Source organism: Barbus barbus (assembly GCF_936440315.1).
Source record: "Barbus barbus genome assembly, chromosome: 8".
NCBI lineage: Eukaryota > Metazoa > Chordata > Actinopteri > Cypriniformes > Cyprinidae > Barbus > Barbus barbus.
In genome coordinates, this window is record NC_136736.1 from 3685001 (window position 1) to 3710273 (window position 25273).

The 25273-nt window shown below is 36.0% G+C and overlaps 4 protein-coding genes across 5 annotated transcripts; 2 read left to right on the plus strand and 2 right to left on the minus strand.

Moving 5' to 3' along the window:
* Positions 1-66: 66 nt before the first annotated feature.
* LOC306874407 (RING finger protein 11-like) lies at positions 67-5989 on the plus strand. Its single transcript, XM_079424436.1, has 3 exons — positions 67-532; positions 3011-3180; positions 4192-5989. Exons 1-3 carry the CDS (start codon positions 434-436, stop codon positions 4361-4363), a joined length of 441 nt encoding a protein of 146 aa, XP_079280562.1. The 5' UTR covers positions 67-433; the 3' UTR covers positions 4364-5989.
* A 341-nt stretch (positions 5990-6330) lies between these two features.
* On the plus strand, positions 6331-12312 carry LOC306873620 (ATPase GET3). Of its 2 annotated transcripts, XR_013784509.1 has the most exons (8): positions 6331-6498; positions 7280-7427; positions 7811-7959; positions 8982-9132; positions 9291-9398; positions 9491-9688; positions 10710-11449; positions 11499-12312. XR_013784509.1 is itself a non-coding variant. In XM_079423039.1 (7 exons), exons 1-7 carry the CDS (start codon positions 6356-6358, stop codon positions 10836-10838), a joined length of 1026 nt encoding a protein of 341 aa, XP_079279165.1. In that variant the 5' UTR covers positions 6331-6355; the 3' UTR covers positions 10839-12312. The 2 variants fall into 2 exon arrangements, 1 of the variants encoding a protein (XP_079279165.1); XM_079423039.1 differs by having other exon boundaries at positions 10710-12312.
* Positions 12313-13099: 787 nt separating this feature from the next.
* Positions 13100-20834, minus strand: LOC306873626 (GTP-binding protein Rab-3D-like). Its single transcript, XM_079423045.1, has 5 exons — positions 20582-20834; positions 18742-18978; positions 15876-15994; positions 15303-15427; positions 13100-13851 (listed from the first exon to the last, which is right to left on the minus strand). Exons 2-5 carry the CDS (start codon positions 18976-18978, stop codon positions 13664-13666), a joined length of 669 nt encoding a protein of 222 aa, XP_079279171.1. The 5' UTR covers positions 20582-20834; the 3' UTR covers positions 13100-13663.
* Positions 20835-21800: 966 nt separating this feature from the next.
* On the minus strand, positions 21801-23220 carry LOC306873761 (mitochondrial cardiolipin hydrolase-like; the record flags this gene model as incomplete). The annotated part of the gene is made up of 4 exons (XM_079423243.1): positions 21801-22072; positions 22221-22270; positions 22874-23061; positions 23170-23220. The coding sequence occupies 4 exons, from the start codon at positions 23218-23220 to the stop codon at positions 21801-21803; spliced, it is 561 nt and encodes a 186-aa protein (XP_079279369.1).
* Positions 23221-25273: the final 2053 nt, after the last annotated feature.

A 25273-nucleotide genomic window follows, 5' to 3' on the forward strand; every position in this document is an offset into this window, starting at 1 on the left:
AAAATGTGTTTGCGTCAGCGTTGAGTACAAAAACTACAATAACCACAAACCGCAGATCAACCCACTTCCGGTCCAAGAGTTTGTAAACAATGAAAGGAGATATGGAGTCGTCAAGGGGTCTTACCTAAAAATATTGCCCTGTACAGGCCATAATAAATGTATATTATATGTCAAACACACCGTGCACACCCGTGAGGATTAAACCAACCGGGACGTATCGTTTTTTCAAGGATTCCTGCTCTTTTAAACGTCTTTTGTGTGAAAATCGGACCGCTGGCTAGCGACGCGTTTGTTTTTCTACATACTAGACAGACATCAGACACAACGGGCTGCCGAAACGACGGTCCCTAAACACAACCGACGACTGGCGAGTCTTTCAAAGACCACCTAGACGTGATTTTGGAGGGTTTGTCGTGTGGTGCAGGGACGCTCAATGGGGAACTGTCTGTCTTCTCAAGCCGCTGATGATCTGTCCCTGCTCAACGAGTCCGAGGGGGCTAGTCTACCTGGAGAGCCTCCCCCACCCTACCAGGTAAAACATAGCCTACTAGACCACGACACTGTCATTCTGCTGTGCACAACACAGGCTAGACTGCAGACAAGCTTGGATTGTGTGCCATATGTTAGAGTAGCAATAGCCATGGCTATACAACTGTCTGATCTCGATCTAAAAAAGAACAGGAACAGTTTGCTGTAGGCAGGTTTTGAGAAATGCAGATATGCATCTTTGGTATTGACTGTGATCTTTGACTGAAAAAATGTACCATGGCTGTAACATGATGCTTAGGTACTACAATAGCATTCTAGGTTATAAAGGCATATTAAGGTATAATAACAAAAAAGGTAAATAAATAGTGTCTGAGCTGGGCCAAATCATGTTTTTGAAAGCCTGCCATACATTTTAAAGAAATGCTTCCTTAAATTAAAACACATCTGTACACTGTGCTTGCAATTAATACAAAATTGCAACATAACATAGTTTCTTTCATGTTTTTTTAAATAAATCAAGGACAGTGCATTATTTAACAGCTCAGAGAATGTGATATAAAGATTAAAAAAAAACAACAACCGTAATACAGAAGGACATATTTAAGAAAAGGGGGAAAAAGTATTTGTGTGGCATTCAAAAGTTTCCTGCTTTGTGTTCTCATGTTTGAAAGCATTTTAGAAGTCATCATAAGATCAGTCTTGCATATATAAATTATTCTGAACTTGTGAATGCAAAATTTTACTAAAATAATTAAAAGAATGATGCGAAAAGAAAAGTTTGGATTTTGTGAATAAAGTAAAAATATTTTTACGTTCTAAATTTAAATTAATTAAATAATTAATACCCCCCCCCCCCCCCCCTCTCATTTTGATATAATAGCAATCTAAAATGAGAGCAAGAAAGGGCAAATAAATAGATACATAAAATTTATCTTTTAAAAACGTAGTCAATTAAAAAATCATTCATGTTCGTGTTCTTCACATAAAGCATGGATATATATTCTAATCGCTGCGTTTACAGGATAGTGTCAATAAATTTTTTTTTTTGTTATTTCTTTTGTTATTTTGTTAAACTACACACTTAAGGTTACAAATAAAGGTTCAAAAAGAGGCTTTTTGCTGAGATGCTATAGAACAGGGGTGTTTAGATGCATCCCCAATTAAACACACCTGATCCAGCTAATCAAGTCTTTTAGGCTTATTTGAAAACTGCATGGTTTGTGTGTTGCAACAGGGTTGGAACTAAACTCTGCAGGGCTGCGGCCCTCCAGGAACTGAGTTTGACACCCCTGCTATAGAAGAACCATTTTTGGTTGCCAAAAGAACCTTTCAGTGACCAATTCTTAAAGCTGCAGTCTGTAAATTTTGCCTCTTTGTCGCCATCTCTGTTTGAAAACCTGGAATTGCAGCTGTGTGTGGAATTATCTTCATTGAGTGGGCTGTACTCTGGCACGGCTCCAGCGTGGATGAATCTAAAGTTTTGAGGAGTATGTGTAGCTGTCAGTCACCGCACCGGTGTGAATCCTCTACTTAGGAATCACAGATTCTCGCCTACATCTTGGAAATATGACCCAAATAAGAATTTTTACAGTATCTTTCCATCTGAGCAAGTCTACCACGTTTGTTCTGACCAACTGAGGAAAAAAGAATTACAATAAATCGCGCTACCAATGGTGATTAAATCTAACGATCGGTTAGCTCATATCACATCTAACCGTGCAAATTATTATTATTGCTATACTTTATTCTCAAATTATTAATGTTAACAACATCAGCATTGTGTGATTATGAGTATAGTGTGTATTAATGTATAGATTTCAGTTTCTGTACAGTCTTATCTAATCGTTATACCCTTCGAATTTCATATTAAGAAATTCTTTTAACCCAAAAAGCAAACTATGCTCCCTTCGAACTGACTTTCTTTAAAATACAAATCTTGTGTAATCCCAGGCTATCTGTAATCAAAAGCAGGTTTAAAACTGGAATATGATTTAATTTCATTCACATATGTTTCATATAAACCTTTCTGGATTACAATCCGCCATCAAAATTATAAATTTAATTATTCTAGCTGCTGTGAGAAAAGGCTATAAATGATCCTCCACCTTTAACTGTTCATAAATTGGATTGCCTGGGGGAAGAATCTGTTCTTGTGCCTGGCTGTCCTGGTAATTGTGGCTCTGTAGTGCCGGCCAGATGGCAAAAGTTCAAAAAGGGGATGACTTGGATGTTATGTACTTGCTCATATATTGATTTCAGATCATTCTTAACCCAAAAAAGTTACGGACTGCAGCTTTAAAAGAACCATTTTATCTTCGTTTGATTTTAATAATTTAAGAAGCCTTTTTCCACTATAAAGAACTGTGTTGTCCCTTTTTGTCCCTATTTTGAAAAGATTGCTTGGTTGCCAATAAAGAACCTTTACTTGTAAGAGTGTGACGTTCTAATAATCCCTTCTGTGTGCTTTAACCACATGTGGATTGTATTAATTATGTGTGATCAAACGCTCTCATAACCCCAGGAGCGGGGGCAGGTGCCAGTGTACCATCCCACACCCAGTCAGACGCGGCTGGCCACTCAGCTGACAGAGGAGGAGCAGGTCCGTATCGCTCAGCGCATCGGCCTCATCCAACACCTGCCCCGAGGGATCTTCGACCCAGGCTCAGAGCCGTCCGACAAGAAGATCAAAGAGTGCGTGACGTCTAGAAAACATGTGAAAACTAGTGCTGTCAAACGATTTATCGCAATTAATCGCATCCAAAATAAAAATGTTTGTTTACATAATATATGTGTGTGTGCTGTTTATATTTATTACGTATATATAAATACACACACAAACATATAAATATGTTTATATTTGACCTTGGACCACAAAACCAGTCATAAGGGTACATTTTTCAAAATTGAGATTAATACATCATCCGAAAGCTGAATAAATGCACACTTTCCGTTGATGTATGGTTTGTTATGATAGGAAAATATTTGGCCGAGATCTGGAATCTGAGGGTGAAAAAATAAAATCAAAATATTGAGAAAATCGCCTTTAAAGCTGTCCAAAGGAAGTTCTTAACAATGCATATTACTAATCAAAAATTACGTTTTGGTATATTTACGGTAGGAAATTTACAAAATATCTTCATGGAACATGATCTTTACTTAATGTCCTAATGATTTTTTTTTAAAAATCAATAATGTTTACCCATACAATGTGTTGTTAGCTATTGCTACAAATATACCTGTGCTACTTATGAATGGTTTTGTGGTCCAGGGTCACATATATTAAATAGATTTATATATAATATAAATTATATTAATATAAATATATACATGTAAATTCTAGTGCTGTCAAATGATTAATCGCATGCAAAATAAAAGTTTTTGTTTACATAATATATGTATGTGTACTGTGTTTATTTATGATGTATATATAAATACACAAAGTATATACATTTAAAATATTTATATTATTATATTTTATATTATATATCTATATCAAATATATAAACATAACATATTTTTCTTAAAGATATACATGCATGTGTTTGTATTTATATATACATAATAAATATACACAGTACACACTCATATTGTGTAAACAAAAACTTTTATTTTGGATGTGATTAATCGCGATTAATCGTTTGACAGCGCTAGTGAAAACCACTTTCTAATTTAGCCGGCTGCATGTTTGCCATCTGTCCACAGGTGTGTGATCTGCATGATGGACTTTGATTACGGCGACCCGATCCGGTTCCTGCCCTGCATGCACATCTATCACGTGGACTGCATTGACACCTGGCTCATGCGCTCCTTCACTTGCCCTTCCTGTATGGAGCCCGTCGACGCTGCACTGCTGTCTTCCTACGAGACGAACTGAGAGTGCCTGCGGAAAACCCGTGCCAATGAGTCTGCCAAGAGCCCCGAAACGTTTGGGACGGTAGATTGAACAAATGAAGGTGGTGTGAATGTGTGTGTGTGTGTGTTCAGCGACTGTAAAAATGTCCAGTGTAAAACTTAAAAGGCCCTGGAAGGATGTTTAAAACCTCTCACTTGCATGTCATAATATTGATGTAAGATAATTGATGTAAAAGTGAAGTTTAGCAAGGTGGAAAAGCATAGAAGCCTCTCTAATGAAGATAGAGTGTTTCAAAAGCCAATTCACATTAGTAAATTGGGGTAAAATTAATTTAATTACATACTTTTTTCCTTTTCGTTTTAAGCAAATTCATGAAATGTGCAATATATGCCAGAGGGACTCGTGTCCTTCTGATTGGATGTGGAACCTACCCATGGCCAAAATTCCACCAATGAGATCATCCCTTTCTGAATTTGACAAGTCTAGAGGGCGGAGTTTAAAGAAAACGTGCCATGAAACTGGTGTTTGAGGTGGTAGTTTTACATACTTTTTCTAGAATTTTCTCTGATCTCTTTCCTCGATCACTACAGATGAGCGCATCCACATCTAAATAGCTTAATAAATGCATTGTGATATGTCATTTCGTGTTTAATCGTCATGAGGTTGGTGATGAGGTTGTTTAGTGGTAGTTTTGCCTCGTCAGCTGCTGTTTTCCAGGTTCTGGGATGTAAGTTGCCTTTTTACACTGGCTTTGGATCATCTTTCCTCTAAATGCTGTTTGTCCCCACTTAGCTTTGCCTTGTCTGTTTGGATAGATCAGTGAGGACCTTCTTTAGTATTTTTCTTTCTTTATTTTTGGAAGAGAATAATAATGATGCAATCACCGAACTTTGTGCACCTTTCAAATGTTGCTGGCTTAAAGTCAGCCTGTACAGTGGAAGCTTTAAAGTTATTCCTCCTTCTTTTCCTGATTAATGCAAACTTCTTTTTGATGAAATGGAAAAAAGCAGTACATGCTTCAGTCAGTTTTGATACTGTTGGTAATGTTTTTGAGTCTTTTCTGTATGTTAGCTGAATATATGATCTTATACCTGTCACAGTTTGAACTGCTTGTGCAAAAAGGAAGATTTTCACCTTTGTTGTTTTGTTTGCTTGGTTATTGTGCTGGATTAATCATGTTAATTGGACTGAACTGTGTTAAGAGCCCCATGTTTAGCCTGAAACTATATTCATAAAATATTTCATCCTGCTCAAGCTTCCCTCTGTATCTCTGTACTGAACCATTGTGACTTAAAATGTGATTGAATACCGAGAACAGTGTGTGAAAATCTTGAAATCTTTTTATTGCTCTTAGATATAAAATTGGATGAATTACTTAATTTTCTGTTAATGATTCAGAATTGAAATGTAGCTCTAACACAAATGTAATAATTTTGTGAAGTACAATCATCACGACATTATATCTTGTTTTAAAATAAAATAAATAAAAAAATAAAATAAAATAAAAAAGAGTCGATTGTTGGTGCCACATAAATGTCAGTTTGCCAACAAAAACATTAGCAGGCATGCTATTAAAATGATGTGTTTGGTTTATGTGCAATAATGGCACAAGAATAGTATAATACAATAAAGGTTGCCAAATTCTTCCATATCTACAAGTTTTGTGTGATTCTGTCTTCCAAATACACAAATGAACAACGCACGAGAAATATTTAACTATCCGCTTCTCACCCAACATGTGATATTATTATAAGAAGTGTATTCACACTTATAACTAATGAGAAGTACAATCTAAATAATCACTTCTGGAATATTCTCGTTCAATGAAGTTGGTACAGTCCGGCTGAGTCATCTGCGTAATCCACACACTTCCGTTCGCAACTGGCCACCCTACACGGGCCATTTTGGATCTAAATTCTGTCCATTCTAGCGCGGTGTTTTTGCTGTTGCGGAGCCAAAATGGCGGAGTGTGCAGTTGCCGCTTCGGTGTATTCCATCTAATTTGAGCGCAAGATGGCAGCTTCAGTGGAAGACGAGTTTGAGGATGCGCCTGATGTAGAGCCTTTAGAGCCGACATTAAAGAATATTATAGAGCAGAAATCACTCAAATGGATATTTGTTGGTGGTAAAGGTGGCGTGGGCAAGACAACATGCAGGTGGGTGAATAAACGTCTTGGTTTTACAGCTGAGAGGCTGTTAGCTGCCACTAGCAACAACAACAGATTCATTAACGTTAGTCATTCATACATATTTGCTATATTACTGTATTAAAATACGGGTGAAAAACACACTGATACTCATCAATGTGTGTCTTAAAATATAGAGTTCAAAAACGAGCAAATATTCTTTAAATATAAGTTAATCTGCCATCCAACCTAACATGAGTCGAGATAGTTAATTATGATATTCATAAAAATACCAAAGTGTAGGTAGTTTTTAAAATCCTTTTCTATAAGAATAATAACAGTTCATTAATTATTTGTTAAAATATTACAGAAAGACAGGCACATAAACGAAAGCGGGTGATATTAGTCATATAAGCAGATCATATTTATATTTTATCATATAATCTCTGCCATCTTTAATACAGCCACTTTGTTCAATTCAATAATAATAATAATGTGATTTTTATTGCAACAGGTGTTTATAAATGGCAGAATTCACTGAATGTGAATCATTTTCTAACAAGAACTTATTGAACAGTTATGATTTAAGTTTATTTGTCATTTTTGGTCTGCTTAATAAAGAAAACATACTGTTTTATCTGAAAAAAGGTCAGATAAGAAACTTTATTGTCATTATAATAATACAACAAAATTAGTTGGACCAGGCAATATTCAACGTTTTTCTCGATCATAATATAATGTCATTCAAATATGCTCTGGATGTGAATTATTGCATCTAGAGTAAGTGTTTTTATCTTTTTTTTTTTTGCAGCTGCAGTCTGGCGGTTCAGTTAGCGGCGGTGCGAGAGAGCGTCCTCATCATATCCACAGATCCAGCTCACAACATCTCAGATGCCTTCGACCAGAAGTTCTCCAAGGTGCCCACCAAAGTCAAGGGCTACGACAACCTTTTTGCCATGGTACGCTATCAACGGCACACACTGCTGGCACTAAATGCTGTGTGTCACCGTCCATACACACACCCATGTGAAAGAACTGTTCTATTAAACTGAATCTTTATACTGAATCTATAAATATCTAGTCACCAAATCATTGTAAATATATTGTCAATTTAAATTAGCAAAACGTGGCACACGCACAAACTCAGAACTGTGCTGTTCTTGCCAGAAATATAAATCACAAGATTTTGCAAGAAAAAAGGAAGGGGAAGATTGGGCAAACAATGTATTATTATCTAGTTTAATGGTTTCATATATAGTTTAATTTCGCTTTATATAATCATGTTTAGGTGATGATATACATGAGATAAGACCCTGTTCTCTATCGTTGTGTCTGTCTGTAGGAGATCGACCCCAGTCTGGGTGTGGCGGAGCTCCCCGATGAGTTCTTCGAGGAGGACAACATGCTCAGTATGGGGAAGAAGATGATGCAGGAAGCCATGAGCGCTTTTCCCGGCATCGACGAGGCCATGAGCTACGCAGAGGTCATGAGGTCAGACTCGCACAGCTTCTTGTGTTGCACTGTAATAGTCTCATAATGTAATAGTTCTTTCTAAACTGCATCGTTTTGAAAAGCTCTAGTCATGGGGGTGTTTAGACCAGATGAGGTTTCAGCCTTCATTAGCATTTCAAACACTTCTTCAATAAAGAGTTGTAAGTCAAGAATGAAACAAAAGGGATCCAAAATGAATCTCAGCATTACAAACTTTCCTTCAAAGCCTCCAAAAGACTAAGATAAACGTGTGCAATGAAGTACAGCGAATTACATAATTCAGTAATAAAAAATAGTAAATAAAACCGGGCTCTATCTTGGCCTTTTAATGCAGTAACACACTTCCACATCTAGATGGCAGACCACCCACAGTCACTGTTTACACCCTCATTCAAACATTTTATGTTTATTTAAAAATATGTGTGGTGTATATAATTATTATTGATGTATTAATAATTATTATAAATATTATTATCGAAATTAATAAATTATAGAAATGCATTTATACACTTATTTCGGTCTGTCAGAAATCATTTGAAAATGCTGATTTAAAATGTTTTAATTTATCTCTTTCTCAAATATTAAAGTATTGATGATAATAATAATGAAGTACTATTTTGTATTTATATATATATATGTGTGTGTGTGTGTGTGTGTGTTATTATTTTTATTAATATTATTGTAATTTTTTTTGTTATTATTTGTTTTTAATAATTTCTTTTGAATCAATTTTAAAATGTAACTTATTTCTGTGATATCAAAGCCTTGGTGAGCAAAGTATTTCCAAAATATTACAAATCCTAATTATTTCAAACTTTTGAGTGCTAGTGTCCAAATAAAAAAAATATTAATAATAATAATAATAAATGGTTGTATTTATATAGCGCTTTCCTAGGCACCCAAAGTGCTTTACAGTAAGGGGGTATCTCCTCGTCCACCACCAGTGTGCAGCATCCACCTGGATGAGGTTATTAGTAATAAAATAATTTATTAATTTATCCAATTTTTTTCTTCTTTTGTAGGTTAGTGAAAGGCATGAATTTTTCAGTGGTGGTGTTTGACACGGCCCCTACGGGACACACTCTGCGTCTGCTCAACTTCCCCACCATTGTGGAGAGAGGACTGGGCCGCCTCATGCAGATCAAGAACCAGATCAGCCCCTTCATCTCGCAGGTAACAGCATTGCATTCTGGGAATCGCTGTGTTTGTGAAATAGCACTGGAGAATAGTGGAATATACAAGTGTACTGTAGAGAAATGTATAAAAGTTTATAGAAAAAGTGTGAAAGTTGATGTAAAAACACAGTTTGACCTCCTGTCAAACCGCTGCAGATGTGTAACATGTTGGGCCTGGGAGACATGAATGCAGATCAGCTGGCATCTAAACTGGAAGAGACGCTCCCCGTCATCCGCTCGGTCAGCGAGCAGTTTAAGGACCCGGTGAGTGTCTTGCCTCAGTAGTCCCTATCAATGCCTGTTCAGAAGGATGAAAAATGTTGATTCCTAAATGTTGATTTCTGTTTGGCGTACAGGAGCAGACAACGTTTATCTGCGTGTGCATCGCTGAGTTCCTTTCTCTGTACGAGACGGAGCGTTTGATTCAGGAGCTGGCCAAGTGTCGCATCGACACGCATAACATTATTGTCAACCAGCTGGTTTTCCCCGACAACGAGCGGCCCTGCAAGATGTGTGAAGCCCGACACAAGATTCAGTCCAAGTATCTGGACCAGGTGTGTGTTAGTGACGAGTTAAGACAAATGACTGCATTGTTACAGAGACCTCTGACAAGATTCCTAGTCTAAGTAGAAAGAAGGAAAGTGTGTGTCAGCTTTGGTCTCAGAGTGTTTTTATGGTAAAACATGATCTGCCAGTTTTAATGCTGTTCAGATCATCGGCACCAGTAGTTTTGTGGGCAGTGCGCAGACATATAGTGGTGTTGTGCTACGGCGTTCCGAATTCGGATCCCAGCTCGAGGATCTTTCCCGCTCCCACTTCGCTTCCTGTGTTTACACTCATAATAAAAGCAAAAATAATGTCATTCAGATCTAACACATGCATAGTTTACTGTACCTTCAGGAGTTTAAAAATCGAATCTAATCTTCAACCTTTTCTTCATTTCTTTCTTTTCTTTCCTTTCTGTTCTATTTCTTCCTTTACTTCCCTTTTCCTACTTTTTCTTTTTTCCTCTTCCTTTTTTTGTTTACTTTCCCTCCTCCTTCCTTTTCCTTTCTATCTTTTTTTTTCTTTACTTTTCTTTTTCTTTTATAATTTCCTTTTCATGTTCCTTTCCTTTTTCTGCCTTACATACTTTTCTTGTTCTCTTTAATTTTTCTTTTCTTCACACTTTTTCCTCTTTTTCCTTTTTTCTTTATCTTCTTTCTTTACTTTCCCTTTCCTTCTCCACTTCTTTTCCCCATGTCTTTTTTCCTCAATATTTAATGTTTTATTCTTCCCCTTTTCCCTGTCTATTCCTTTTTCTTCCTCCTGTTTACTTTCTCTTTTTATATTTCTTTCTTCCTTTACTTTCTCTTGTTTTTCCTTTCCTTTTCCTTCCTTCCTTCCCTCCCCTTCCCACTTCCCTTCTTTTATCTTAATTCTTAATCCTTCCAATTTTTCTTTATTCCTTTTACTCCTTTCATCCCTTTCATTTTCCTGTCCATCCCTTGTTTTTTCTTTTCTCTTCCTTGTCTTTCTTTCTGCTCTCTTTTCTTCCTCTCTCGCTTTTTCTCTCTCTCTCTCTCTCTCTCTCAGATGGAGGATTTATATGAAGATTTCCACATAGTAAAGTTGCCTCTGCTGCCTCACGAGGTTCGAGGAGCGGACAAGGTCAATACTTTCTCCAAGCAGCTGCTGGAGCCCTACAGCCCGCCCAAGAAGTGACTGAAATGATTTCCACGGATCAAACACACAGCATCGCATCCCTCTGGTGTTCACATCTCCACGCACACCTTTATTTCCCCATCTCGCTGTCTGTCTTCTCTCTCTGGTTTTCTGGTCTTGTCATAATTTACTCCGCCACATTGCTCCAGTGATCCGTTATGAATGTAGTCCGAGAGTTAAACGGCCTGTTGGTTAAACAAAGTCTTGATGGTTTATGTTGCTTTGTGTTGATGTATATAAGCTTAAGAAACCCTCATTCCTGATGCGTGTTCAAGAAAAGAAATTCATATTGATATCACCACAGGAATGTACATCTGGACTCTTGAGTCGGTGGTTGAGCATGAGTAGTGTCGGTGATGTCTGTCACTAGTACAATTTTACCCAGCACATCTGATTTAGGATCAGTGAATGATACCATAAACTTTTGTTTCAGATTCTGGTCAATATTATTAGACTTTTATTTTGGTTCCTGACCTGCGTTGCGTTTCCCGAAAGCATCGTAAGCCTCAGTATATCATTGACCCATTGCCATCAATGGAGCTACAATCAACTTAGCCTTACGATGCTTTCGGGAAACGCAGCCCTGGTCAGTATTGATGTTCAATGAGAGGGTCCAAATATGGGGGGGGGTGATGCATATTTAGTGAGTTAAAGGAATAGTTCACCCCCCAAAAAGGTAATTTTGTCGTCTTTTTTTTTTTTTTAACTCACTCTCATGTTGTTCCAAGCCCTAGACATTTAATGCAATTCAAAATTTTCTTTTCATGTTTCATGCAAAAATTATAAACGGTATACAAGTTTGTAAAAACAAGGGTGAGTAAATAATGACTACATTTTCATTTTTGGGTGAACTATACCTTTAAACCTATTCTTAATCGACTAATATTTGCAGTGAGCCAAACTGTAATTACTGTGTACAAACATTGTGATTCAATTGACTTTAATTTTTGCAGTTAAAGCTGTATTTATATAGACTTGTAATAATTAAGATAATTTCCGTTCACATAGTCTATAACAACATTTATTTAAGAGATGTCCGTTTCTGGTTCTGGGTTGTGAAGCATATGTAGATGCGTTGTTGTTGTTATTATTTGGCAGTAATGTCAGCATGCATCAAAACACAGGAATACACACACACACTCCCTACAAGGAGATCAGGAGCTTGTTTAAGTCTGCAAAAACACTGCAGCCTGTCAGCCAAGACGACTATTACACAATACTATACTGCACTGGTTAAGTGGGTTTTCCTGCTTTTATCATCCTGTGATTTCACTCCGTAGTTCATGAGAACCAGGGACAAGAATTCACAAACCCAACAGTATATCAGCCTGCAAGATTTGGATCTTTCATCAGTTATTAATCAGTTTTGCTAAAGTTTCTTTGTTCTCTTGTTACTTCCTTTGCAAAGTTGGCTTCTTTTTCTAGAAGCACACCAAGTTTCAAAGCAAATAAAACACTATCCTCCATCTACTGCAGCAGGTGTTTCTGTTCAGTTATTTACGTGAATGTGAATATTTTGTTTCTACCAAGGCTAAAACATTTTACATTGCGTCTATACACCTTGTGTGCAAAATGCTGAACTTCAAGTGAAATGTTTTATGACCTCATTATCAAGGTTATTAATTATTATTAAATCATCACATTGTTCTGTCAGTAAGTCAAGTTATTAAAAAAGAAGCATCAGTTTTATTGAATGAAATGAGGAGACGCATTTTTTATATTATTTATTAAACACTAAAAGTGGTTCTTGGCTCGTAATCATAGGGGAACCACGTCTGGTGCTATATAGCACCATATCTTTAAAGGTGCTATACAGATCCTTTGTCAAATGGTGCTATGTAGAACCATAAGAGGTGCCATACTGCATTGTATTTCTTCAACAAAATGGTACTAAACAGCACCAACAGTGGTTCTTTGGCTCATAAAGAACCTTCAAAGGGGCTTAACAGGTTCTTTGTACAGCAGTGGTGCTATATAGCACCTTAATCACCACTAAAGAGCCATACAGGAGCTTAACAGGTTCTGTTTATGTTAGCGGTGCTATATAGCCCCTCAGTCATGCCGAAGAACAACTGAAGCACCAAGATTTGGTGCTATACAGCATCAAAAGTGGTTCCCCTATGATTACGAGCCAAAGAACCACTTTTAGTGCTATATAGCACCATTTTTTTAGAGTGTATATGTGTGTGTGTGTATAAAATGTTTTTTTATTATTCATTTATATATTTTTATAAATATATACATTATACAAATACTCTTTTAGTGTTCACAGTGAAGCAAATTTATTGCATTTAAAGCAAATGGCAAAGACAAATATAATAGGACTTACTTTGAAACAAGTAACAAAAACTAAATTGTTGATATCACCTACATCGAAGTAAAACGTGATCTTGCATCCATTAAAATAATCTGTATACATTTCAAAGCTACTTCACAATGACGACCAGATGCATTTTATCTGAGCATGTTGTAAACAGACACTACAGTAGTTTGAAACTCTCCTAAAACGTTGAGCATTCAGTTGAGACTTTGGCATGTGATTTATGCAGCATTTTCCCGGCTGTTCTCATCATGATATTACAGTTCAGTGTATTAGCAGCCACACATCACGCTGAGGGAAACCCATCCTATTTCATTCAATCTCTGAGGGGCCTGTTTAAGTGACTCAAATGATTCATTTTAAGGGGCTTATGCCGTATTCTTATTGTTTGGTTGGCATTTCATACTATATATTGGCTGTATGCCGGTGAACGTGTGTTAGAGCGAGAGACGGAGTGTGTGTGAATGTTTGCCTTCAAGTATGAGTGTTTGCTGAGAGACGATAATTAACATCCACAGCTGCTCTGTCCATCAGGGGGCGTGTCTTGCAGACTCGGGCCTTTGTGATTGGTTAGCATACTCGGGTCTCCGTCCAAGCTCTCGTTCATTTTGTCACAGATGATTTCGACCAGCCGCTCAAACACCTGCTTGACGTTAATGTTATCCTTCGCACTGGCCTCGAAAAACTGGAAGCCTGCAAAAAGACAGCAGAGAGAGAAAAAGTAGAAGAGGTATAGAGTCATACAATAAGTATGAAATGTGACAAATATTGTATTTAAATAAAACTGTGTCATTTAATAACCCCAAAGTATTATTTTTACACTCAGAATAAACACATTATTCACATATAATTAACAGTCAGCTTATGTGGAGAATTTAAAAAACAATCAATATTAGCTGACCAATAATTATATGTGAATGTAGTCTGCTAGTAATAATGGTATTTTGATAAGTATTTCTCTTTGGCCAATATGTGGAACTTTTATTTTGACAGACACATAAAGCACCTATTCTCCATCTTCGTCGCCTTTTTTAACAGTTATAATAAATGAAATGCAAATGCTATAATACTTTTTCATATACAGTCAGATATACCCTTTTATATCATTTAATAAAGTCTCTGGATAACAAATAAATATTTAATGCCATGAACCTCACAAATGTTGGTGAATCCAGCTGTTAGGTCTTCTTGTGTTACAAAATCATGATTACTATACATAAAGTGTAATTTGGTTAAAATAAGTATCAACTTTTACAAATTTTATATCTTCATTTTCCAAATTTTTACGGTTTTTTTTTTCCAATTTGAATTTTAAGAAAAAATCTAATTATTTTCCAAAATTATTTATTTAAAGATTTTTTGTAAACACAATGTAAAATAACTATAAATTCACTTACAGAAATGGTCATGCATGTGTTATTTGCTATCTTTAAATTGAATAGTGTGATATCATAAATATACACGTTATATCAGCCATAAAAAAAAATCCATACTGGTCGATCACTACCTACATTATAATACTACACTACATATCTAAAATCTATTGGGCAATAAAAGCAGATTCACACCCTTTGAGCAACACATTTGCTCTCAGTACTTTGAAAAGGCTGTATCATTCCTTCCTGTCTTTTTTTTTTTTTGTCCAAATAAGGCTCTGAAGCACAGAGGAAATTCAGCGGGTGATGATATTAACATTCGCCAAGCACCGCATGAGAGTAGCATTTGGCCTTAAATTAAACTGCATATCAGCTGGCCCTCAACTTTATTAGGAATTTCAACATTTCAGAGTTTAAAGAAATATTTTGCGTCCCAAAATTAAAATAGTTCATTCTTCCCATCCTGTTCTTCCAAATCTGTATGACAGTTTTTAATGTGGAACATAGAAGGGAGAATTTCTGAAGAATCTCCAAGCAACTCAATGTTATATAATGAAAATGCATAGGTCTGTAAAACTCCAAAATGACAAGAAAGGACAATAAAAGTATTATAAATATGGCACATATGACTATATAAAAAAATGCAGAATAAAATTGAATGTCCAATAATATTTTTTTGGCAGGGATTGCAAAAAAAGTTCATTTTGGAACCTCCATTTACAGGCTTGTGTATGTGAATGTTGTTTTTTGTATTGTCCTGTAACATGCCTAGCTCATTAGCCAGTCTCAGTCCGTCCTCTCTGGACACCAGTTTGTCATCCTCCAGATCACATTTGTTTCCCACCAGAATCACCTGAGCGTTGTCCCACGAGTACGTTTTAATCTGAGTTGCCCTGGAAAACACACACACACACACACACACACATGTTGGTTTTTGTGGTTTATGGGGACTCTCCATAGGAAACTGTGTGTGCTGTTGCCCTACACCAACCCTACACCTAAACTTAGCCCTCACAGGAGACTTTGTGCATTTTTAGATTTTCAAAAAAACACCATGTTTTTAAGCCTTTTGAATTACGGGGACATAGGCAGTGTCCTCATAAACCACCTTCATATTGTAATACCTCTGTCATACCCATGTCATTATACAAATTTGTGTCCTCATAAACCACATAAACATGCACACACACAAATTCTGTCAGTTTCATGCTCATGAGCGCCCCTTTGAGGCCGTTGCACGGCACTTTAAAAATTAACATTTGACCTTTCAATCACTCCCACTACCTGTGGTCGTAGCAGGATGCCTGACTCTAGGACTGTAAATAAAGAAAGTAAACTCACCAGTCTTGCACAGCGTAGAAGGACTCTTGGTTGGTGATGTCATACATTAGCAGGAAGCCCATGGCCCCTCTGTAGTATGCTGTGGTAATAGTGCGGTACCTCTCCTGCCCTGCTGTGTCCTTAGGAACAACATATAAGAAATACAGCCATTAACATCTCTATTCGCTATTCCTTTAGGTCAATAAAAACACACACTCATAACTTATTTCTAAAAGCATTTTTTTCTTAAAACACTGTACAGCAGAAACGCTGCTGAAAACATTCATTGCTTTGTTTTTGAGCCAACCTCATGATTTATTTTTTCTAATGATTTGTTGCTGTTATTTCTTGTTAGAACTGACTTTGAAAAAGTGGGATATTTCACCATTAATTATAAGTGTAACAACAGCAAAAAAACTATATAATAGTGCATCAAAAAATGTGTAATATAAAATTACAAATATATATATATATATATATATATATATACGTACACACACACACACTTTAATGCAAGTAAAATACAGAAAATATCTAGTTAAACATATTTTCCACACTGCTTTTCACTATATTAATTTAGCAAATTAATATTTTAATTTATATATTTTCATGTGTTTATATATTAATTAAACTTTGTAAAATATATTAAATGCAACAAGAGAACTTTGAACAAATTTTAATTAGCTAAATTGGTCTGATATAGGGATCACAACACTCATCTTTATGAAGCCTGAAGGCTAAACAAAAAGTGTGTTTAAAAATCACAGCAATATTGACAATGTTGGATAATTTCAAGTCATATTAATTATTTGACAATTTGCCTAATTTCTGTTAATATAAAATTGTGTGTAAATAAAGCAAGAAACGTATTATTCAAGTAAATGCAATACAAACGAAACAGAGTCAGGGGTTTAGAGTTTAACATGGGTGGTGATGGCGCAGTGGATAAGACACTTGCCTTTGGTGTGAGAGACCCGGGTTCGAATCCACTGTGAGACACCAATGTGTCCCTGAGCAAGACACTTAACCCCTAGTTGCTCCAGAGGCGTGCGACCTCTGACATATATAGCAATTGTAAGTCGCTTTGGATAAAAGCGTCAGCTAAATGAATAAATGTAAATGTTAACAGCCATGCTAATGTGGTAACTAGACAACGTTTGATTAGTTTCCATGATACTGAGAAGCCTTGACTTGATTTAGAATGCTGTGACCTCAACTATGTAGATAACCATGGTAACCATTGGTTTGGGCAGCTGTTCCAGGCTTGTATATGTATTGTATTTTAGGGGAAGAGCCAAATTCAGACTAATGGGAGCTTGACAAAAGTCTCAGCCCCTTCTTTCAATAGAGATAAGATGTGCCACCTGTCCTTCACACACACGCATGATGACTGACTTCAAGTCAGTCATATCTATAAACATTCTGCCCACTGTGAAAGATCTTAAAGCAAGCCTTAGAGTCAGGAAATGTCAATGAAATTTTTCTTCACCATCCATGACTGTGTCAATAATACAGCAGTTAAATGTACAGAGCTGAAGATGAAGATGTTTTCTTGATTTGCTGGTGTTTTTTCTATTTGCACGTGTTTTCTGAAGTTGCAGCGCGTTGAGCTCTCTCGGCCACCGTACTTTTCCTTTGATCTGAGTTTTTACACGCTATTACCGCAACGCCTAGTATATGCGCGCACTACTAAATAACGTGGCGGCTAAAATGGCCGTGTTTTTCAAAGTGGAGGCTGGCCTGACTGCAGTTGGCAGAGGCTATTTATTTACACTAATTCCGCCCACCAACGTGTGATTGGGACTGTCAAGATTATAAAAAGCTGCTATGCATCAATCACTCCAGTGGCAACAGATGGTAAAGCGGGTATGGTGGTATTTTTGATTCGATCGACTAGGGTTCGAACCCGCCTTTTGCCGAACTTTTTTCTCCCTGTTCAAATCTCATATCACATCGTAAAGGCATTTATTTTTAATTAAAAAAATTAAATCCTGCTATTTTAACATAGTGTAAATATAATCTATGGCTATTTGCACTTAGTGTAAATAACATATTGCTAAAAATACTGCTATTTTCACTTAGTGTAGATAAAATCCATTGCTATTTGAACTTAAGAAAAATTACCGCAATTTCAACTGAGGGGGGCCTATAATCAGTCCGTGCCCAGGGCACCTCTGTGTCATAATTCGGCCCTGATTAAAGGCGTACACAGTCTTTGTCTTTTGTCTGACTTTCAAACACTTTTTTGCTTGAAATCAAAGTTTGAAATGTTGTGATTCACCTCATAGCTGGTTGGTTTGGTTTATGGCTTATAACTCTTTAATGAAATCCTATGGGAAAATGAATAGGAAGTTAAGGCCTGGTCACCAGGGTTGCCAGGTCTGTGAAACAGAACCAGCCCAACTGCATTTTCCCCTTCGTCGTGGGTCCACTCTCGCATTCCTGGTGGTTGAGGAGAGATCGCTTTAACCCACGGACTGAAAAACAACCCACGTCAACAGTGGAAAAGTAGCCCAATTCCCAGACTTGGCAACCCTGTCCTTTACGCCAAGAAAGATAACTATAAATATAACAATAATGATAACTATATTAGCACCCACACCAAGGGATGATAATGTTCTGTTTATTTTAAGCACACACTGCAGTTTTATCATCTGCCGCTTTAATGCTCAAGCGCTTAAAAAGCAGGATGGATTCTGATTGGCTGTCATTGTTCTTTTTCATTCATCAGCTAGAAACAAAAAATCCTTCTGAAAGTGATGCCAACAATATATCAATGCAATTAGTCTAGACCTTGAATGAACAGATATATATTTTTTTATAAATACTACTGACCATCCTCATTTTAACTATTGAATAACTCCAGTGTCCCATCTTTCAAACTCACCCATATTTGCAATTTGACTCGTTTTTCATTCCGGTACACTGTTTTGACTTTGAAGTCGATGCCGACCGTACTGACAAATGCAGAGGTGAAGGAGTCGTCAGCGTAACGGAAGAGAAAACTAGTTTTTCCCACACTGCTGTTGCCAATGATGAGCAGCTTGAACATGTAGTCAAAATTCTGATCGGCTACTTCCTTCTGCACCTGCGCCTGCTGACGGGTATCATTGGCCGACGCCATCTAGATGGGTGGAGGGAAAGTGGAAATGTAAGACAGACAAGCTTATAGTCACCATTTACAATGAAAGTAAATAATAAGGGTTGTCATACAGAAGAAAACCACCTTCATGTGTTGGGCTCTGAGGATGCTATGGCCCTTTTGCCCATTTAAGCCCTGTTGATACTCTAGGCCACTCATATGTAGGCCTAGTTAAAGTATTATTCCAGCACTTTCATCTATCTATCTTCCTTTCTTTGTACATCAGACATGCTGAGTGAGGATCTTTCCTTGATTAAGAGCCATTACAGCTGAGACCATCTCAACATAATTCATTCTGGCCATAAAAACAGTACTTAAATAATGAGAATACCTTCAGGAAGAGTTCACAAAATAAAATATTTTAGTGTTATATACTTACTTGTACTAATATATAGAATTTTCATTTATTTTTATTGTTTTGTTTATGTTTTGTGTTTAGTCATTTTTATTCATTTTATTTAAAAGAAATATCTATAATGCATATTAATTTCAGTTTGAGTTTTAGTACTTTTATTTCAAGTTTAATTGCAGTTAGTACGTTTATTTGTGGTTGTGGGGGTGGTGATGGCGTAGTGGATAAGACACATGCCTTTGGTGCGAGAGACCCGGGTTCGAATCCACTGTGAGACACCAATGTGTCCCTGAGCAAGACACTCAACCCCTAGTTGCTCCAGAGGCGTGCGACCTCTGACATATATAGCAATTGTAAGTCGCTTTGGATAAAAGCGTCAGCTAAATATGTAAATGTATTTAAAAAAAAATTCAAGTTTCTGATTATTTATTTCAGCTTTATTTAAATGAACAAAAATGTTTTCAAAAGTTATAGTTTTAGTACAACCAATGTCCGACCTAAACAATGACAATTCTGGTACGACTGAAGATTTAGATTTTGACTTAAATCCCAGTCTGTTCATCAAAAAAGCTATCATATGACTTTAAATACAGCTCATAAATCATATGGATTACTATTCTAGTATTGTATGGCCCTTTTTTTTGAAGCTGACAGACTTAATGGAAGCTCTTAATGGAAAAGAGCAACATTACGAGTCTTGGTCTTCGTTTAAGAAAAACGAAAGAAACCCTCTAATAGCATGTGACTTTTTAAACTAAGCAAGTATTAACATCCTGCTCAAACATATGAGAACGAGGTACACCTGTAAGCACCTGAAGAGGGCGTTGGATATGACACACCTTACCTTACACATATGAATGAACACAATGCGGTTGTGCCACAGTGACTCTATGCAATCCTAAATCAAATTATAAGGAATCTCTTTGCACAGGCAAAGATAAAGATTAGATGGCAAGTTAGATTTGATCTGATGCTGGTCGACACAAACAGCTGCACACACCCTGAACTGTGAAATCTATAGATCTGTCAAACACAATATCAGCTTACATCAGACACACTCAGAAAATATTCATTTGAGCATTGCATCAATAACTGCATTTTGTGATTAAAAGGGAAACGAAACGGCTCTAATCGTGCTTCCATATGGACTTCCTTCCATCTCTCTCTTCTGTAAGCATATGCAAAAAATACGTATCCTTCGGGCACAAACATAATAGGGTGACTATGACTAACCTTATCCGGCTCTTGAGGTGGTTATTTTATTCTATGAAGTTAGTGTTGCACTTTTCCTCAGCTGTTTTCGGACATTCAGTCTTCGCAGATCCAGTTTCACTTTTCCCGCAAAACACACTGGAAAGGGTCCACTAGCCTTATCGGTTTAAAAGCCGACCATTCCCTTCCCTAAAGAGGGGCGTTGCAAAACCAGACACTTGATGACTGCAGCGACCTGGCTGTCGACCAGTTTTTATTTGTGCTGACGGCTCATAGAAACTGCGACGGCTGTTTCCAGATCAGCCAGCGGCCCTGGCGAGCTTCCAGCCTGCACTTACAGAGCAGCCAATCAACAGGTCTCCTGTCAGCCTCACAGCAGCAGTATCTTCTGCTATTTACATAAGGGCCATTCTGTCAAACGGGGGCCTTAAGCATTTTCAAATGGTGATTATTAAAAACAAGCAAAAAACACTGTAACAAGATCGACACTTTTGCAGTTTAATTACATATGCTTTTTCATGAATGTACACTATGCCTTTTATAATTTAAAGCTGACGTTTCTACAAATATCCACTTTTCAATGATCAGTTATAAATAACTGAGAGTTGTTTACCAGTTAATCAGCTATTTACTATAGAAATAATTTATATAATATATACATATAAACCAAAAATATATTTATTTAAATAATAAAAAAACAACTTCATTTATTTAATGCACTGTTTAAACTTTATTCAAAAGGAGGAAATAAGAAATATCTCAGGAAATGAGAACAGCTATTTTTATCATTTATCTTTTTTTGTTTTGCATTTTTAAAAATGTAATATTCAGGTGCACATACAGAAACAAGCTTATCTATAAAATCGTCTAGTCACAAAAGAGGAAGACAAAAGGCGAGTGCCATCTGGAATTGAGCAATCAAAGGCATGAAAACACACACTCACAGGTTTCAGCTTGCTTTACACACTAGGTTTTTATAATCAGAGATATGTATTATTTTAGCAGTTTTTACTTAAACTAGGGCACATCTTAAAAAACGGTTAAATTGAACTAAATGATAAACCTTTTAAGCCCACATTTTGCATAAAAACTGGAAAATTGTCATTAAGAGTCTGACAAACAGTTAGAAGAAAGAAAACTAGCTTTCAACTTCTAAAAAGTAATCTTGACAAATAAAATAAACTCCTTTTTGTAGAAATATGTAATGTAATCCGTAAGGGAAAAAAGCTAATGTAAAGCCCTATCTGTCCTTACAAGTCTTTATATTTAGCTGCCCATTAGTGCATTGAGGTTTGTGATTGGCTGGATCGTTGGCCTCCCACAGCTTCTGGAATTCCTGCTGATAGGACCCCACAAGCTCCGGCTCCTCTGTAACCATGATGTTTTCTTTGTTGCTCTGGACTGCGGTTAGGGTCCAGTTGAGGGAGCCAGTGATCAGTTTCTTGCCGTCCACCAGTGCAAACTTATGGTGCATATGAACAGCTGAGCTCATCTCGTGCCTCACACAGATGCCTGTAACAGAGGTCAAAAACAGCTCGGAAACCATCAGTTAGATCCAAATCCTCTTGCAAATTAAAAACAGATGTGATTTCGACATCTGTCAAACCCCTCCATGTGTGAATCATCTAGAGCCCTCGAGTCTGTGCTAATGCATCATCACAGTCCGCAGTAGCCGGGTATAACATCTTGCAGAAGTTACAGCAGTGTGTACTGAAATAACAAAGGTTGAGCCAGAAAGAACATGTGTGAGCTGTGTGGCTGCTGTAATTTATGTAAGAATGATAGTTTTTACTACCTGCAACAGTCGTGCAAGTTCTGAATATAAACCATTTCAAACTGCATACCACAGAGTTGTGAGGACAGGCCCACACTAAATATAAAGGTTTATGAAGTCAGTAAAAATCTTGAAAAATTTGGTAAATTTTTTTTAAATTTTAGATTTTTTTTTATATATATTTTTTTTTTAATTCTTAGAATTTTTATGTTTTTTTTTATTCTTAGAATTTTATAATTTTTTAATCTGAAATTTAAATTTAATTAATGAAGATTAATAAAGTCTTACGTCACAGACATTATAGACATTTATTTATAGACATAATACATTTTTATAGATAAGAGTATTTATTTAAATAACCCAACATTAAGAAAATGTGAAAAGTTATATATGCATATATATATATATATATATATATATATGTATATATTATTTTTTAATTTTTAATTTTTTATTTTTTATATATATATATATATATATATATATATATAGTGTTTAAACTCTAACCTTAAGATTAGAAAAAAAGCTGATCAAACTACCAGGGGAAATGTTTATGGTGTATGAAGAGGTGCTCAACGCAGACTTGAGGTGAAGGGAAGAACAGAAGTTCTTTCAGGGGCCCTCGAGGGTCTCTCAGACGCCGCATCAGCCAGTTTAGCCCCTCCACCCCCAGAACGAAAGCTACGGCTCCCAACCCCAACACCTTCATCAGCTCTTTAAATGACATCTGAGAAACACAGAGAGAACAGATTAGAAAGTAAAACAGTGTTATATTACACTTTATGAACAATAAAAAAGAGACTGTACATTCCTGAAGTTGAACATTTTGTTCTACCATTTCATTAAACACAACTGGGATCACAAACTCAACCAGGCATTTTCCCATATCAGGGCCGTGGTCAAAACCAACAAACAGGTCCTGGATGGAGCCCACCCACAGAAATGTTAGGACTATTAATTTGATCCATGTTGCAAATTTGTTTCTGATTCTGTAATCAAATGCTTTTGTATAATTACCACTAAATTGTATTCCAGTTTCAGTAAACATTCAGCTTATTCCTTGGTTGCAGTCGTCTCACCTAAATAATGCACCTCAAAACAATGTTTATATTTATATGTACATTTATATTTAAAGGTACGACTAACTAACTAACACAGTTGTGTAGGAAATCGGTAGCCAGGGACAATTGTAGTTTATATTACAAAAATACTTTGCAACTGCAGCATATAATGCACATGCTATTAATACCCCCTGTTTGTTTAAAGCAAAATAAATAAATAAATAAAATACTTTACTGCAGAATGGCGTGATTGACCAATGAGAAACAAGCTAGTACTTGAGCATTATGTAATTGATTATTTCTGCACATCTATCCTAATCTACGAAATCATAAATTGTGGCTATCACATAAAAATGGACATATATGACGAAATAATTTATTGTTTTAATGTGTAATTTACACTTCTTTGACAACACAGCGTTTCAGAAAAGTGACTAATATAACAAATTAAACTTGTACTTATTTGTCATTTATCCGAAACGCTTTTTATAGCACAAAATGTGATAATGTTTTTTGATATAACACCTGTTGGGACATGTCTGCCAAACTCAGGCGACTACTATCAAACTATCAAAACAGCATACCCCTTTATAAACTGTATTTTTATTAAACCAGGGGCTATCAAAACAGCATACCCCTTTATAAACTGTATTTTTCTATTAAACCAGGGGCTATCAAAACAGCATACCCCTTTATAAACACTGGTATGCTATTCTGACAAAGTATGCTACATCGACAGAACAACGTGCCTTTTAAATTCTGTATTTTATACAGGCAATAATAATGCATGTGTTTTGATTTATGCATATGTTTAGATACATGCTCAGGTCGAATACTATTGAATATAACTTGATTATTTGCACAATAGCAAGATTTTTTCTTATTATCTATGTTGAAAACAATTGTGCTGCTTAGAGTCCTTTAAACTTCCAAAGGACAACATTTATTTGAAAATCTTCTATTATGTAACTAATTTCAATAAAGGATGGAAGTGGGTTGTTAGCTTGAAGCTTAATTTATTTTTGATTGTGTTTTTTATTTATTTTTTATTGTTTGTAATATTATTAAATAATGTTATTGATAAATAGCTTTTGGTAACATGAAAAATGTGTGGGTTCAAACAAAAGGTGCTATCTTCTAAGTTGTGTATCAGATCCAGATGAAAATACCTGTAAATAAAAGATGAAATGTTAATCTCTCATCTAATATTACCAAATATTTTCAGTCTACATCAAAAAATAAAGGAGCTGGCCTTACTGTTCCAATACTTTTGGAGCATAGAAACTGCAATTTTGGTTAAAATGTAAAGTTGTAAAGATGTATTTACACAGCAGAAGAATTAATTAGGAAACAATTTAGATAATGAATCGTTTTGGAATCGGATCGGATCGTGACGTGCCTGAAGATTCCCAGCCCTAATATATACAACTGTTCGAAAGTTTGGGGTCATTAAGATTTTTAAAATTATTACTTTAATACTTATAGTCAGCAGGAATGCATTAAATTGATCAAAAATGATAGTAAAGACATTTTATAATGTAACAAAACAATTATTCCAAATAAATGTTTTCTATTCAATAAAGGATTCTAAAACACAGATTCTAAATTCCACAAAAATACGAAGCAATACAACTTTTTTCAACATTGATAATCAGAAACGTTTCTTGAGCATCAGTATATTATAATGATTTCTGAAGGATCATGACACTGAAGACTGGAGTAAGGATGCTTTGCTTCACAGGAATAAATTAAATTTTACAATATATTCATAGAAACCAGTTCTTTTAAATTGTAAAAATATTTCACAATATTACAGTATTTTTGATTTAAGTACATTCAGATTCTTGGTGAGCAGAAGAGACTTCTTTCAAAAACATT

Excerpts from the sequence above, each read along its gene's own strand:
- LOC306874407 (XM_079424436.1), top strand. The coding sequence starts at position 434 with ATGGGGAACTGTCTGTCTTCTCAAGCCGCTGATGATCTGTCCCTGCTC. Across the intron at positions 533-3,010 it reads AGCCTCCCCCACCCTACCAG|GAGCGGGGGCAGGTGCCAGT; the intron begins GTAAAACATAGC and ends TCATAACCCCAG. Across the intron at positions 3,181-4,191 it reads TCCGACAAGAAGATCAAAGA|GTGTGTGATCTGCATGATGG; the intron begins GTGCGTGACGTC and ends ATCTGTCCACAG.
- LOC306873620 (XM_079423039.1), top strand. The coding sequence starts at position 6,356 with ATGGCAGCTTCAGTGGAAGACGAGTTTGAGGATGCGCCTGATGTAGAG. Across the intron at positions 7,960-8,981 it reads AGCTACGCAGAGGTCATGAG|GTTAGTGAAAGGCATGAATT; the intron begins GTCAGACTCGCA and ends CTTCTTTTGTAG. Across the intron at positions 9,689-10,709 it reads AGTCCAAGTATCTGGACCAG|ATGGAGGATTTATATGAAGA; the intron begins GTGTGTGTTAGT and ends TCTCTCTCTCAG.
- LOC306873626 (XM_079423045.1), bottom strand. The coding sequence starts at position 18,978 with ATGGCGTCGGCCAATGATACCCGTCAGCAGGCGCAGGTGCAGAAGGAA. Across the intron at positions 15,428-15,875 it reads TTCTACGCTGTGCAAGACTG|GGCAACTCAGATTAAAACGT; the intron begins GTGAGTTTACTT and ends TGTGTTTTCCAG. Across the intron at positions 13,852-15,302 it reads GAGACTGGCTAATGAGCTAG|GCTTCCAGTTTTTCGAGGCC; the intron begins GCATGTTACAGG and ends GTCTTTTTGCAG.